The 16,064-nt window shown below is 49.2% G+C and overlaps 2 protein-coding genes across 2 annotated transcripts in view; one reads left to right on the forward strand and one right to left on the reverse strand.

Moving 5' to 3' along the window:
- Positions 1-5,153, forward strand: part of JPH2 (junctophilin 2) — a 31,636-nt gene extending 26,483 nt beyond the window's left edge. The window contains exons 5-7 of the mRNA XM_039699773.1: positions 1-552; positions 1,660-1,757; positions 2,641-5,153. The exon at positions 1-552 is cut by the window's left edge and continues 55 nt beyond it. Coding sequence (XP_039555707.1) covers positions 1-552; positions 1,660-1,740 — 633 coding nt within the window. The 3' untranslated portion in view covers positions 1,741-1,757; positions 2,641-5,153. The remainder of the gene's footprint in view (positions 553-1,659; positions 1,758-2,640) is intronic.
- A 4,869-nt stretch (positions 5,154-10,022) lies between these two features.
- On the reverse strand, positions 10,023-15,805 carry LOC120497850 (thyrotropin-releasing hormone receptor-like). Its single transcript, XM_039699797.1, has 2 exons — positions 15,044-15,805; positions 10,023-11,871 (listed from the first exon to the last, which is right to left on the reverse strand). Exons 1-2 carry the CDS (start codon positions 15,803-15,805, stop codon positions 11,494-11,496), a joined length of 1,140 nt encoding a protein of 379 aa, XP_039555731.1. The 3' UTR covers positions 10,023-11,493.
- Between the last annotated feature and the right edge of the window lie 259 nt (positions 15,806-16,064).

Raw genomic sequence — 16,064 nt, forward strand, 5'->3', positions numbered from 1 at the left:
GCCCTCCGTCCGGGCAGCTGGGCCGAGGCGGGCGGGCGGGCAGGCAATGGCAGCCCAGCTCCCTCCGAGGGCGAGGGTCGCCCGGCCTCGCGGGGCCGCGGCCGTCCCGCCGAGCAGATGGAGATCGGGCCGCTGCAGCGCATGGCGCGCGAGCCCGACGTCGAGCTCTTCAAGGGCTACCACAGCTACGCCGTCCGGACGTCGCCGGTCACCCCCGCCACGGACTATGAGGAGGAGCAGTTCCCCGAGAACGAGCCGCCCTCCCCGGAGCCCCGGGGGGAGCCCCAGCGCCGAGGGGGCACCCCTGGCCCGCCGCAGGGCCGCGAGGAGAAGCCGTCGGTGGCGGCAGAGGCCAAGGCGGAGCCGCCTCGGCCCAAGGAGCCGCAGCAGCGCCCCAGCCCTGAGCGCAGGGCCGTGGGCCGGGCCGAGCCCGCGGCCGACAGGAAGACTGAGGCCAGGGCAGCAGGCCGGACGGAGCCCAAGGCAGGGCCCAAGCGCGGCCCGGCCCACGCGGCAGCGCTGGCAGCACAGAAGGCGGAGGAGTGTGAAGAGGTGACGTGGGGCATCCCTGGGAGCCTCCTGGGAGCCACCTTGGCCTTTCCTTTACTGTTCCCCATGAGTCTGGCAGGACCCAGAGGGATGCAGACCCCCAGACCCTGGGGCTGCAGTTGGTGCCAAGTGGTGCCCAGAGCTCTTTTTGGGATCCTAGAGCCCACTGAGGAGTGTTGGCATCCCCCTCTCCTGCCGCCTTCCCAGCCTGCCCTGCCTGGATGCTTGCCATGACATCCATAACCCTCCTGTTTTGACCTCCTCTCTTTACCTGGGCAGATAGGCTTTCAGACACGTCGTATTTCAAAACTTGTGCAAAACCAGGCATCTTCCAATTAATTTTATCCACTTTTCTCACCTTCTTTTCCCACCCCATTACCAACCAACTTGGATGTGAAATTTGGGGGGGAAAAAACAGGAAGAGCTCAAGTGTGTTTCTCTTTTACCCATTATTTTTTTTGCTGTAGGGGCACCTCATGAGCTGGACTGTGGTGTTGAATCACCAGCCAATTTCCCAGGTTTAAAATATAGTCATTGAAACTTAATTTTGCTCTTAGCAAATACAGCTGGAAACCCAGACATTTTATTAGGCCTCTGAGTCCCATCTTGCAGTCCTTTGGACATGAATGATTCCAATGTGACTGCAGAAAAGCACAGCTTGGAAATACTTTGGTCTGAAATTACAGCAATCTCACATGGTTTCCTGGGGTTTGGAAGTAGATGATCTTCAAGGTCCCCTTCCAAAGCAAAGCATTCTATGATTCTGATATTAAAAATGGCAAGTTTACAAACACAGGCAATGTGGATGCAGAAGGGAGTTGGGAGGAGCAGCCTGACGTGGGATCAGGAGTTCATGTTCCTTTGGTCAGGGTCTCCTTTAATCTAATTTAGCTGCAAAAAAAGCCTGATTTAACATCCTTCAAATGAATTTGCAGGGGAGAAGGAGGAATAGGATAGGATAAACATTCCACTAGTTTGAAATTCTGGTTGTTAAGTGCCAGATTTCAGTGCATTTGGAGGGCGTGATTGTGGTATTTTTGAGCAGCAGAATCAAGCTATGTCTATATGGAGCTGTGGTGTGTAATACTCTGTTTTGGGTTTTTCCTTCAGGGACCTAACACAATTGTGATCTGCATGGTCATCTTACTGAACATTGGTCTGGCCATCCTATTTGTACATTTTTTGACATGATGAGCCTCTTGAACAAGGTAAGAATCAGAATGAGATTTTATCCTCAATTTGTAGATGTCACTGGATGTTTTAAGGTTGACTCACTTTTCATAAAATGTCATAAAATTATTGCATGAAATTATGTCATAATTTCATGCATTTTCTCAAAATCAAGAACTGTGTGGGTGGGATACAATCCCACCATATAGTTTTGCCTTCCCAGTACCATGGGCATGTTTCATGGAGTGAGAACTCCATTGCAAGAGTGTGTGATGTTAAATTTGAAATTTGTTTACTGCAAATGCTTCAAGAAACACTTTCAATTTGCTGTTTCAACATGGCTGCTCCCAGGAAGTTTGTGCTTTATAGTATTTCTTGGCACTCAGACCAGCAAGCTGCAAGAACACATGAAAAATGTGAATACTGCAGCTCTAATTGCACCCGTACTAATTCTGCAGCGGTTGTTACTTTATTGTTTTACTGAAGATAAACATGAATCAAGATGTCTGTAAGACTGGAGCTTGTTCAGGGGTTCCAGTTGAATTGGGATAAGGATTTACATTTGGATTTGGTGGCAATAAAATCTTGTGAGGTTTCTCACCTGTGGTACCCCTACAGACAGGAAAGTGTCTTGAGCTTGCACAAGATTTGTCTTGGGCTCAAATATTTCAAACAAAATCTGCCATCAAGGCTGAACCTGAACCTTAAGCCTCATGTGAACGTAACACAAGAGACCCCTCTGAGCCCCTGTGAGGATATTGGGCTGCTTTCCCCAGACCTCCTGGGGGACAAAACTGCTCTGCTGAGCACTGCTTTCTGTCATGTTTTTAGTCTCACTCAGCCTTGCAGACAGCTGTGGTAATGTGTTGGTCATGTGTTTTGCTCTGCCTTGACTTTCCCATTTATCTGTGTCTGGGACAGGCGTTGCTGCTGGTGGAGACCTCAGACCTTGGCGGGGATTAAAGCTCAGCCACCTGGAAACACCTAAGAGGAGGACTTGAGATCCCAAGGTTGCACTGCAAACATCAACCTTAAATGAGAGTGTCTGAAGATCAATTCAGTTTCCTGCTCCCAGGCTGTGGCTGGCCTCTGCAATCTACCAAGGAAAAGCCAGAGTTTCTGCACTGTGGTCTCCTCTTCTTTGTATAAAATAGCAGTTGCCTTAAATTATTCTCACCAAAGCCATCAACTGTCCTGCCATGCCAGGGATGAGGGATTTATCTGTAGCTGTAGGAAAATGAGTGAGAAGGTCTCATGCGTGCACACTGATGTGTTTTGTAACTCCCTTGGTTGACACAGTGTCAGAGATTTTCCAAAGACTGTCATCCATGGCATGGTGATGAAGCAATCCAGCAACCAGAATGACTCATGAGAGCCGCGCCGTGGCTCGGGGTGGACGGCGCTGCTCTCCGTGCTTGGAAGTCATCCAAAGGGATGAACAAAAAGTCTTTCCTTTCCCCTGTCACCTGGCATCATTTTCCATGTATGGAGGACTGAGAGGGGGAGCAAGTTGATATTGGGCTTGTTGAAGTGTGACCCGAGTCCTGCCCATGGCCAATGCACCACGGATGGGGCCGCGGGGTGGGGTGTGAGGGACTGGTGGATCCAAGGCTGTTGGTGCCTGTGGGGGTGCTCTGGGTGGAGATGGGGCCTCTTTTGGGACCAGGCACCATCCAAGCACTCTCCTGCCACCAGCAATGCTCTGCAAAGAAGCAGCTTGCAGTGGGTGGCTTCCCACTGTAGCAGGAAAGGCAGTAGGTGTGCTGAATTTGTCCCTCTACCCCTTTTTTCTATGAAAATGTTGTGAGTTACAGTGAAAAGGAGGGTCTTGCTGAAAATGCCTCTGTACACCTGCAGGTTCCTCCCCTAGGTGTGCCAGGCTGTGGAGGGGTCCTGGCCTCTCATTGCACCCAACAAACAGACTTTCCAGCAGAGGATGCAGGGTGGCCATCATGGGAGAGGTTACTTTATTCCTGAAAGAAAAAAGGTGCAGAGATGTGAGTGACTGAAGTGTGTTTGGGTGTTGGGCTCAGAAATATGCACAGCCAGGCTGTCAGCAGTGGCAGAGTACAGTGGGGCAGTGTAGCTGTTGCCTGTGTGTGCAAGGCTGAGGCCTGGGCAATTTGCACCCATTTTCCCAAAGCTGTGACAGGAAGTGACCTTTGGAAGGAGATTTTTCCACCATGATCTGCTCTGATCCTTAGCAGTGCGAGCTTAGAAAGTCGGCACAGATGAAGTTACAGTTTAGCGTGAGGCTGAGTGCTTGGACATGTTTCTTCCTTCTTTTAAGAGCAATGTGTATTTTCTATCCCTTTTTAAGATAATCAGAGATGTTATTTATAGTTGGTTGTGCACCTCTGTGTATCCTGAAGTCCCACAGCACAGGACTGGGTGGGAAAACTTTGTTGGACTGGAAAGAATGGGGAAATGATAGTTAAGGAAAAAAACAGATGCCTGGTCTGCTTCAAAGGTCAGTCTGAAAGGATTTCAGAGATGGAGTGGCAGACACACAGGGGTTTTACACTCACTGGAGACATGGGGCAGAACCTACCTAATTTATCTACTCTAGTTATGGCATAAGAGAGTGAGAATAATTCAGTACTTTTCTTTGTGAACCAAGTCTATTTTTTAACCTTATTGAGCTCAGGAACATTGCCACAGTAGCAAATATGTGGTATTAAGTGTGGGAGAAGTGAATGTGATCCTTTCCTAAAAGCCATGTGGCTGTACCAGTCCTGAGAAAGCTGTGCAGCATCATCTACACTTCCACAGAGCATAGTTTAGTAGCAATTTGCTTATTTTCTTTTTTTTTTTCTTTCTTTAAATATAAATGTATTGCAAACCCCAGGCTCTGCTGCCTTTAATGTTTCGTCTCCATTTGCTGGCATTCACTTGCCAACTCTGCAGTTTCAATATCCCAACTGCTTTTATTCACCAAGACAATTTCCATTGAGAGACCTGAGGGGCTTTTATTTATCACTAAGCACAAAAATGGATCTTTTTCAACAGTGCTAAGGTAATTCCTTCCCTCCCCCTATTTTTTATGCATGTGATATGCACTCAGTAATGTGCTTTCCTCCTAGTAACCTTCTGATAAAAGTAGGTAGATTTGCTTTTATGTGACGTATAACTGTATCCATATTACACTGAGATATGGATATATACATAGAGAGAGAGCCCCTTAGGGATTTCATTTTCTTAGATGCAAAATACCAGATTTACCTCAAACTGCATGCTTTCAAAACTGACTAGGATTTTGTGTTATACTTTTCAGGTCTTACAAAGATGCAGATACCTTTCACTCTTCACACAAAAATACCTTCATCACAGATTTTGCTAGCTGTTTACTACAATCTGTGTACTACTGTCCAGAGTTTTCTGTCGGTTGTTCTGCTGGATTATGTGCAATAATAAACAGTTATCTGCTCACTCTATCCATGTGGATTTTTGCAGGGGAATCTCCAGGTTTCTTTCCATACTGATGCATTCACTCCAGTTTTAAAGCAGAGAGTAATGCAGATTTTCACTGGTGGCATCTGGATGTTTTCTAGCTTTTTCTTAATGATCTGTTTCAAAATTTTGCATTTTTTTATGGATGGGGTACTTTGCAAAGAGAGTTGTTTTCACTAAATGCTTTCAGGCAGCCTTTAAGGACCCCGCAACTCTCTGAGCACACTCCATGTGCTCCCCTCGTGCTGGCCTCTGGCAGGGGTTGCACAGGGCAGGAGCAAAGGCAGCTCGCTGGCCCAGAGCCTGCCCAGGCCATGCAGATGGCTGCTGCCAGGTCCCTTTGCTGCCTCCCGACCCCAGGGCTGCTGCCAGGCTCATTGTGAGCTGTGTGTCACTGCCTGCTCCTCTGGGTTTGGGGAGGAGTGATTCCCCACTGCCTGTGCCCCATCCTCTCGCTCAGCCTCTGGAGACAGCCTGGGTGAGAGGAAAGCCAGGCACGAGGTAGAGGGAAATGGCAGCAGGGTGATTTATGGGGGAGGATGGATGAGCAGAGCCCAGCAGCAGCCCGGGCCAGCAGGGCCCTGGGGCCTGAGGAATCCAGAGTAGCCAAAACCTCCAATCCTTTTTCTATTTCTGGAGCGTCTCACATGAGCAAAGCCGGACTGTGCAGAGAGGCTGGGGGGACACAGGCTCAGCCCTCATGGGCTGGAGAGCTGCCCCTGCCTTCTGTGGCTGTGAGGGGTCTTGTGGCAGAAGATTTCATGCCCTGGTAGAGACTGAAGGGGCTGAGTTTGATGAAATGATGGCTTTTCTCTCCTCTGGGCTTCTTTTGCTTCTGATATGGAAGGAACAGCTACATCTCATTCATCAGTCAGGGGCAGCAGGGTAACTGGAGCCTTATACACCTCATAAATCTCAGGCTGATGAATGGAGCAGGTCCTTGGCTCTTGTGTTACAGAGGCAGTAGGGAGGGAGGTGGGTCTGCTGCTGAGGCAAGGACACATTGCTTTTAAAGTATTAACAAAGGCAGAACAAAATGTCTGCAGCTTCCCCAGGGTACGGGGGACAGTGCTGGGCTCTCTGCCTCAATAGACACTGGTTTCAGGGATAACGTCCCCACAGTGTCCAGCCAAGTGTCCCCAAGGACAGGCAGGGAGGTGTCTGATATGTGAGAACCAGGCTAAAGGCACTGGCCTGATCCTGTGTCGAAGGGCAGGAGCCTTACCCTCAACTGGTGGGAGGGAAGGTGCAATCTGAGCCTCAGTGTCCTCTGACAGTGACCTGCCCAGGCATCCTGGGGACAGCCATGCTGTACTCCACCATCCTTGTGGGCATGGGGGCTCTCAGGTGCCCTCCTCTCTTTTGGTCTTCATCTTTGCACAAGAGGAAGAGTCAGAGCTGGGGTGAAGGTGATACTGACACTGAGAAGGTGCTGAAACATGCAGAAAGGTTCCAGTGGTACTCTGGTCTGGGTCTGGCTCCACACCTTTGCTTCAGGACCCTTCCTGGAGGAGGCTAGCCCAGGAGCACTAATACATCAGGGAACACGCACCACCAGCAAGAGCATCCCATGCCCAGCTTGGGGCTGGCACCAAGGGGCCTGTGGAACCCTCTCCTCTCCTCTTCTGTCAGAAATACTGCACCTCACAGATGGAAAAAGTTGCTTTAAATTTACTTCCTCTGAGAAATCACCCACACTGTGCCCACAAGGACAGGATCAGCCAGCTTGGGAGCCCAGTGGGCCTTTGCTGAGGACCTCAAAACCATGTTAGTACCAGGACCACCTCAGAGCCTTCTCTTTGAGAGGGTAAAGTTTTTATAGGCTTCACAGCTTGTGTTTTCAGGCATAAATTCCCTATTGGCAGAGCAGCGAGCACTGGTGCACTCACAGCATCCCCTGTCTCTATAGAAACAGCACACTCAGAGCCCAATTCATAGGGTGGTTATTAAAGAAAATTCATCGGTTATAAAGCACAAATTGTCCTTATTACTTCTGCCCATGACCCATGGCACAGGGACCTGTGGTGTTGCCATCACGTTCCCTCCCTCAGGCACCCTGGATTTGGGGCACAGGCAGTGCCCTCCCACAGAAGCCTTCACTGAGACCCTGCCAGGACAGAAATGTGTAGGGCTGGCTAACTGCTAAACTGGGGGTATTTTAGTAAATTAAATTCAGTCCCACAGGACTGGCAAGCTTTCATCCATGGTGTGTCCCAGGGCAGTTCTGGAACTCCTGCCTTGGCTTGGAGAGTCCTGAGGAGCCCCCGAGTGAGTGCAAGCCTGGAGGCAGCACTGGCCCAAGGGCTCTCCAGAAGCCTTGGGAAACAGGAATTGCAAAATAAACAAGTAACTGTGAGTGATTACATTAATATTGCTGCAGGACTATCCCCAGGTTTTATTAGCAGCTCTTTAATTGTGATCTGCTTGAACTAATTAGTTCAAAGAAGCAGCTGGGGCCAGACCAGACTGAAAAAGGGCTGCATCCAAATCTTTCCCTAATGTGTGGTCCACCCTTTCTTGTGGCTCTTAAAAATGTAAGCAATTGCCCATCATTCTCTTTGATGATCTGAGTATTATTAATTGAAAGGTACCATTATGTTAGAAGCATGGTTGGGTACCACAGAGAGGAAGCCTGTTCTGGTTGCAGGGAGGTGCTGGATGCCCTCATGGTCTTTACATCTGTTTTTTTAGGAGACTGCTGGTATTTTGTTGGTTACTCTGTAATTTGGCCCTAGAGCAGGCTGACTTTCAGAGTGCTGGCCATCATCATAGGTGAGAAAAACCATCCCAAAAAAAACCACCTGCATTGCCATTCTCCTGTGACACAGGCTGGTGTAGATGCCCTATTTGCCCAATTTCCCACCACCCAAATCTAGAGACTAAGTAAGAGGACAACCTGATAGGAGCTTGAGCTACAGATTTTGGTAAGTTACTTAAACTTGTGTGTTTTGCCAGGGTAAATAACCCTTGCTGGGGTCCCATCCATGCCCTGCTCACAGGCAATCACTGTGTGGCCTCTTTCACTGGCACCAGCCAAATTCAGGTAAATGTGTTGGATGTGGTGTCTCCTAAACTGAAACTCCAGAAGCTTCAGCCAACCTAGGGCTCTTCAGGCACAAGAACCTCACTCACCACTCTGCTATCAGCTCTTCCCCAAGCCTCTGTCTCCTACACCCCCCTCTCTGCACTGCTCACAAATTCCTCCCCTCACCCCAGGGCTCTGCAGCACTGCCAGATCCCTCCTCTCCTGCCAGCGACTTATTTGTTTGTAATTGAAGAAACCAGATGGTGTTTTACCAGGTTAACAACCCCTGAAAGGTCAGGGGTTAGAAATAATGAGCTTTAATTAGGAGAGTAACAGGTTAGATCATGTTGAATTGCACTTCAATGCCATAAATTACTTAGGAGCAATAGATTCTTTATTTGCTGGCATGTTTATAAACTCACAGCCCACACTCATGCTGTTGAGACAAATAAATGCTGAGGGTAAAATACAGCTTGAGACTTTACGAGCAGGGTGGGATGTTGCAAGGTACAAGGTAATGCAGGCTGAAGCTTCAAGGGAATCATATAAGGAATTAAGGTTTTTATTCAGACCCTGAATATCCAAAGGAAGTTACAGTGATTAGTTATTTATTTTAATTCCTTTCTGCTAGTGATTTATTTCCCAGCAGCATGCATCTCTCAAGCAGCATCTCCTTAGCAAGCTGAGTGGTGACCTTCTGTCTTCAATTCCACCTAAAAGTCTCTCAGCTCCTCCTCAAGTGCCAGAATACATGCAGGGGGAAGGACCAGGAACTCATTCCTCATCTACAGAGTTTCACACTTTGGTGCACTTGTTGGAGATCTCGTGGTTCCAGGAGAATTTATCTGCCAATTACTTCTCAAAAAATAGCGAAGGGTCATGCAGTACTTGGCAGCTAAAAGCAGAAGAGGGAGTAGAGAACCAGGCTTTAATTGAATCTCAAGTATGCTGAACAAATATTTCAGAACTATCAATTAGCTGTTGGCCTGAGGCTGAAATTGAATTAAGAAAATAATTCTTTTAGGGTGCCTCCATCTGAGGGGAGACATAGAAAAGGGAGGAGTGAAGATAGATGTGATGAGGAGGAGGAAAATATCCTGCTGGGGATACTTCAGAATTAAGCTGCTCCTTGTGCTTGCAGAAATCAAGGCTGTCAAACTGCACAGCCCATGCCTGAGAAGTGCCTTAGGTCAGGATGCAGGTGGGTTTCCAAGCTCTGGCAGTAAATCCTCGTCCCACATCCAGCTCTCTGCAGTGGCAGCTTCAGGGTGGAGAGCAGGAGGACACAGGAGAGCCCATCCCCGAGAAGATGCTGCCTGTGCTCAAGGTCCAGGGAGGCACCAGCAGTCACCCAGGGGTCCCCTTCCCCCTGCTCCACCTTACTCTGCTCCTTACTGCTCTGGTTTGTCTGCACATGCTTTTATCAATGCCTTCTTCTGAGCTGCTAAGGAAAAATCTGTTCTAAGGTGCGGAAAATAGTCTGTACTATAAAAAAGATTGTTAGAAGCAAATCCTCATATATTAGCAAAAGTTCCTCCATATTCTTCAAGAAATAAATCCCAAATCTCTGTGCGGAACTTTCTTAACAACAATAAACAGGAACTCTGTTCCTAAATTCACATTATACAATATACATAAAACAGTGCAAAAATAGCATGAATCCTTAAATTCCAAACACATTATGTTTAAAATAATTGCAAAAAGCCAATATTCTCTTCCCTCATCCTACCTAAATAGAAAGGGGCAAAATAAATATCTTTATTCTAAATCTAATATCTATATTCTATATCTAAATATCTATATATAAATAAATAGGGGCAACATAGATGGTTTAATAACATGCAGTATAATAATCACACATGCAAAACCTCCCCACACAGAACAAAACAGGTCCTGGACAGTTCCGACACACTGAGGAGACTTGAGGTCTTGTCCTGACTCACCCAGTGAAGCAATTTCCTGTAGATGCAGAATGGTTAATTAACATCTTGTGCCCTTGAAAATATCATATACGTATTTCCCAAGTGAATGCAAAATTTTAGGGTCTTTTAACACTATAGTTTGGTGAAAGTCACTGTTGACTAGTGAGGCTGCATTGGCTGTTAAAGTAGTACTCACAGTCACTTGAGGTTTACTGGTGGCAGGCATTTTATTTGGCAAGAGCCCTAGGGTTTGGCTTATGTGTAATCTTTTTGATTTTACTCAGAGTCCAGATAGTCTCTTGCAAGTCTGGGGCAAGTGTCCTTGGACAGGATGCTGCAGGGTACGAATATCTACTTTGCTTACAAGACAACAGCAGCAGTAAGTATTTGTGTCACTAATCACAAAACACTTAATGGACTTCACAAGTTATTCCCAGGAAATAAGATAATCTCTTCACCTGCTGAAAAGCACCTGTGCCTGGGGCAGAGAGAACACTGCTCTGTGGTAATGACTGCACCACACTGGGGCTTGCAGGAGAAGAGAACAGTTTCCAGCTGAAACAGCCAGAGGAATTTGGACAGGAAAGGTATAGTTATCCAAAGGAAACTCAGACCACAACATTGGAAGTACTTCTGTTATGTTAGGGAACACTCATTATTAGTTTGTTCATTATTAGTTCGTTCATTGTAGCAAATCCATCTGGTCTGAACCTTGGGTTTCTGTGCTATCAGCACTGCAGTGTTTCCAGAAACATCACACGAGGCTCATGACACCCAACTTTGTTTATTCCTAATGCAGTAGTCTCCCCCTGAGAGTCCCAGAGTCCCTTCACAGCCAATGGCCTCATATCTTGGAGGTATTTATCTCCTCTGTAGGGATGTGCATTCCTCACAGGAGAGTGTTGAGATGAGAGGAGACACATGAAAGTGCCTAATTGTTCCCATTAACTTCAGAAGGACTCCAGAGGAGCAGCTTCCATGGGGTGTCTGTGTTACAGGCATGTCAATTTGGGTAGAAGAGACTCACTCTAAAAGAGGTGTATTTTTCCCTTAAATGCCCTTCTGTTCCTGGGATTTCTTTCAATGCTTTGGCCCAGCTCAGCACCTGCATGTAGCACAAAATGGGGTGGCACTGCTATATTTAACAACAGATGCTTCAGAGATGCTAAAGATTGACACGTGCCTAACGCTTCACCAAACAAGAATAAATCAGCACTAAAGAAAAGCAAATTAATTTGCCTATAACAATATGCTTTGTTAAATGCCCTGAAGAAGTATTGAATGAAGCTTGCTGCAATGCCAGAGCAATTCCTCTTGGCACTCTCCCAGCACAGTGTGTACAGCCACACAGCTCCCAGTGCCTGCATTGTTTCAGGCTCAGAGGATTTGTTTATTCTTTGCAGGTGCAGGGAGCCTGCTGAGATCCTCGTGCTCGGTGAGGTTGTGGTCAGAGCTGTCGTGGGAGCAGTCCTTCACCGCGCTGTAGTACACCGGGGTGGTGGCTGGGGCAGGCTGCCCAGCGCTCTTCTCCTGGCACTTGTACAGCTTCCTGAAGGCAGCCCTGAACTTCTGTGACATGAGGTTGTAGATGATGGGGTTGATGGCGCTGTTCAGGTAGATGCACAGGCGGCAGAAGAGGAGGAACCAGGTGTTCAGGTACGGAGGGTCCACGAAGGAGTTGACCACCACCAGCGTGCGGTACGGCAGCCACAGCACGGCGAACAGGGCCACCACCACCGCCAGCATCTTGGTCACCTTCAGGGGGGACATGCAAAAAGAGAAACAGCCACATCTAAATTTGGGCTGAAATCTAAATCTCCAGCAGAACTTTCCCCCCTGGAGCACTGGTGCAAAGGGTTAGTTTTTTTCTCTAAGCATTTAAAAGAAACACCCAAGACATGGGGCTATTTCTCACTGAAAACATTTTAATCGGGGAATAATCTTGTATAAATAAAACCAGAAATGACAGGTTTTCATCTACCACTGAAGAGCCTTTAAAACTATTTAGAAAAAGTATTCACCATCCTGGAAATGGGCTGGGATAACCATGGCAATGTCTGTACCAGAAAGCAGATTTGAAAATTGTACATAACAGTAAATGAATGGGGAAAATACTTGTCTAAAGGTGGGGACCTTGGGTTTAGGGGTGTCCTGGGATACACTTCATCTCCTTCCCTAGGGTTTCCTGATTTCCTACACCACCTATATTGCTCCAGGGAATAGGTTCCTGCTACAGAGCAACCCTGGAAGCAGAGGAGACTGTAAGGAATTTTATATTATTTGTGCTGGTATAGGGCTTATTTAGCTACTTACCATATGTTACTTTAATTTTCAGCACACGAGGGCAGTACTATTTAAACACATTGAGAACAAAAAGAAACAGAGAACTCAGAAGTGAGCAGTAATTGCCCTCAGCTCAGCATAAGCTTGTTTAGGAAATTGGGATTTTGCACTGAAACACCAGTCATCCTAGTAATTTCAACAGCTATTTCTGGTATGTGACAATCTTCCTCAAACAAATTACTAACAAAATACACACATCCCCAAAGAAGAAAATATTACTAAACACTGATGCCACATGCGTATCTAGGCAGTGGTGTTTCAAACGTCAGAAGGGGAAATGTGCAATAATCCAGTCCTTAGTATGGACATAAGCACTAGGATCACATTTAGAGTCTCTCAGCTTTTCTTAGGGTGCTTTATTACTTCATCAAAAGAAACTGTGCCTTCCTGTAATGCCGTGAATAGAAACTGGGAGTCACTGCTTGTGGCAACAAAATTTTTCCTAGAAAAAGGAACTATTACCAAGCTGTGGCTGAAATAGAAGGGTTTGCTGAGTGTGGTTTAATGAAAATGTGAGGACACTTCTAAAAATAAGATCTCACAGTGATACAGTGAGTGCTGAGGCTGCTGCTAAGACTGAAGCTTGTTTGCTGCCACAGTTTGTTGCCTTTTGGGAAAGATATGAGAGAATGTACAAGTGGTGTCTCACAAAGCTGTGTCCAGCCTCTGCCCCTGTCCAGGAAGCCACAGATGTTCTCCCCAGCCAGTATCCTCCCTCCTTGTTCCTGCTCCATCATTCTCAGTTGTACCTCTTTTTTTTTTAGGAATCCCACTCCCTCTAGTGGTCCCTCTCCTGGAGGAGAAACAAGGACTTGGAGGTGACAAATACAGCAAAGCTCACACCTTTTGTTGTCCTGCTCAGGATTTAGGTGCTTTTGAAGCCCCAGTGAGAGAACAGCAGCATCTTCATACCCCAAAGCAGCGCAGTTTGGGGCTGTGTAGGAGCACAGCCACAGAAAATGTCCCTCAGCCACCCAGGCAGGACAGAAAATGGGCACCTCTGAGAGAGCCCCTTTAGGACCTTTCCCAGGGAACTCTGGGCATGGGGCCTGGAAGAGCAGGAATGCTGATGTGAGTGCCTGTCCTCTCTTCAGAGGCACCTCCAGAGCTACACACCCCACCAGCTGGAAGCCCTGGAAAACTGCTTTACAGTTTAAAAACTTAGTGCCATCTATTCCTTATGATGGCAGCGCTGTGATGTCAGGCCACTCAGGGGAAGTCTTTGCATGCTAGGATATTTTGGGAGGTAATGATAATCTCCAGTAAACTCCTGGGGTATCAGTGAAGAGAGCACAAGATGTTTCCAGGAGCTGGAATGCCTCAGCAGCCACTTGCCCTAATGGTGCTGGAGCATGCTGTGCCACTCCATGGCACATTGCAGGAGGAGCAGCACAGCCCCTCCAGCCCCTCCAGAAGCTGCTCAGGAAGGAGAAATCCATCAACCAGTCAAGAGCCCTTGCTGCCAAACACCCTGCTCGAGGCTCCTGCAGCTGCCAGTGGCCATGGGAGAGCAGGCAAATGCTTTTAAAGAAGTCAGCACTTGATTTAAATCTTTCAGAAAAAAAGGAAGGAAAAGCTAAACTGGAAAGATTTAGAAGTTCGTGAAGAAATACACATTCTCTGAGCTGTTTGCTTCCCCTCTGTGACCCTGACTCATCTCTCCTGGGGGATGGAGGTTCCTGTGCAAGGCAGGCAACAAACTACTGAGCTGGAAACAGGAGGATTTTAGAGCAGGCTGAAGTCTACTCTGGGCTATCTGGAAATCACAACAGAACTAGTGATTTCAAGGACTCAAGGCAAACTCCCAGATTCAACTTTCCCTTTAAAAAGAAAGCTGAATGGGCCCTGGCTGTTCAGAATGGGACTGTCCCGTGTCTAGATACTGACCTGTCCAAAGAGATGGGACACGAGGCAGAGATTGTCCATGTGAACAGAGCAATGAGGACAGAAGGAGGTGGGAGCAGAAGGACTGAGGAGACAGCAGACAACTGAGAGACACAGGAATCACCAAAACACAAACACACCACTGTGGCACCGAGGTGACTCACCCAGCTGCACCGACTGCAGGGCTGGGCTCCAAAGGGAGTCACTTCTCCCTTCTCTTTGCTCCTTCAAATCTGAGTCCACATGCACACACCGAGGTGACTCACCCAGCTGCACCGGCTGCACCAGCCAGGGCTGGGCTCCAAGGGGAGTCACTTCTCCCTTCTCTTTGCTCCTTCAAATCTGAGTCCACATGCACAGAACACTGTCTGAGAGGTGAGTCCCCCCACTGGCATTACATGACCCAGCCCTCTCCTCCTCGGGGAGGCAATCAATTATTAATTAGCCAGCAGAAGTGCCTGCACTCCTCCCTCTCCCCAGCTGAATCCCTGTCCTGCTCTACCAAGCCCAACCAAAGCACGGCGAGCCCATCTATGCTGCCAGACCCCCGGTGGGCTTGAGGGGCTCCTGTGCAGCAAACCAGCACTCCCCGCTCCCTCCACAAAGGCAAACAAAACACTGTGGCACCTCGGCCCTTGCCAGAATGCCCCTCACAGCCCTGAGCTGCCTGCAGCCCCCCCAGACAGAGGGCAGCCCCTACCTGCTTGCGGGAGCTCAGGGCGCCCCGGCTGCCCCGGCAGGAGAGCCTGAGGGAGCTGGCCCGGTGCAGGGAGCCCAGGAAGGAATGCTGCGGGGTGCCGGGCACGGGGCTCACGAACAGGATGCGGGCAATGAGGCCGTAGAGGACAGTCGCCAGCCCCAGCGGGATGACATAGAAGACAGCAAAATCCAAGAAGTAAATGGGCATGTAAAGGCTTCTGGAGACCCGGTAGCCACAGATGACCTGCGCCCCATCCGAGAAGGTGACCTGGGTGGTGTCCACCAGGAAGAACCACATGAGGCAATAGAGGGAGGTGAAGAGCCACAGCGAGGCGATGATGCGCCTGGCGCGGGACACGGTGCACAGGAGCTGCGCCTTGATGGCGTGGCAGATGGCGATGTACCGCTCCACCGTGAAGGCGGCGATGGACCAGGCGGAGATGTTGATGCCCAGGTACTGCAGGTAGGTGATGCAGAGGCAGCCGGCGTAGCCGTACACCCAAGAAGCCACCACTTCGGAGATGTTGGGCAGCCCGGCCGCCAGCAGCACGATGAGGTCGGCCACGGCCAGGCTCACCAGGTAGCAGTTGGTGGGGGTCACCATGTGCTTGGTGCGCAGCACCACCAGCACCACCATGGCGTTGCCCGCGATGCCCACGCCGCAGATGAGCAGCACCAGCAGGATGGTGACCACCTGCAGCTCCAGGGGCTGCCGGGGCATCCTGCCCAGGCTCTGGTTGCCGCTGGCCGAGCCGTTCTCCATCGTGCCCGCAGCCAGCGGCGGAGCCCCGCGCACCGTGCGGCGGCGGCGGCAGCCGGGGCTGCCCCGAGCCCCCTCCCGCCTTCCCGCCCACCCCGGCTCCTCCCTCCCCTTGTTTCCCACCATTCCCCCCAGGTCTTGCAGCCGCCCTGCTCCTTGCATCCCCCTCCCCTGCACACTCTCCTGCTGGAGGGGCAGGGAGCGGCCGGGATCCCCCCGGGACCCTCCAGGAGCTGCCCTGAACCAGCCGGGACTGTCCGGA

Source organism: Passer montanus, unplaced genomic scaffold (genome assembly GCF_014805655.1).
Source record: "Passer montanus isolate IOZ18808 unplaced genomic scaffold, ASM1480565v1 scaffold139, whole genome shotgun sequence".
NCBI lineage: Eukaryota > Metazoa > Chordata > Aves > Passeriformes > Passeridae > Passer > Passer montanus.

Coding starts and splice junctions, on each gene's coding strand:
- LOC120497850 (XM_039699797.1), bottom strand. CDS start 15,805: ATGGAGAACGGCTCGGCCAGCGGCAACCAGAGCCTGGGCAGGATGCCC. Junction 11,872..15,043: donor CCCTGAGCTCCCGCAAGCAG/GTAGGGGCTGCC, acceptor TCCCCCCTGAAG/GTGACCAAGATGCTGGCGGT.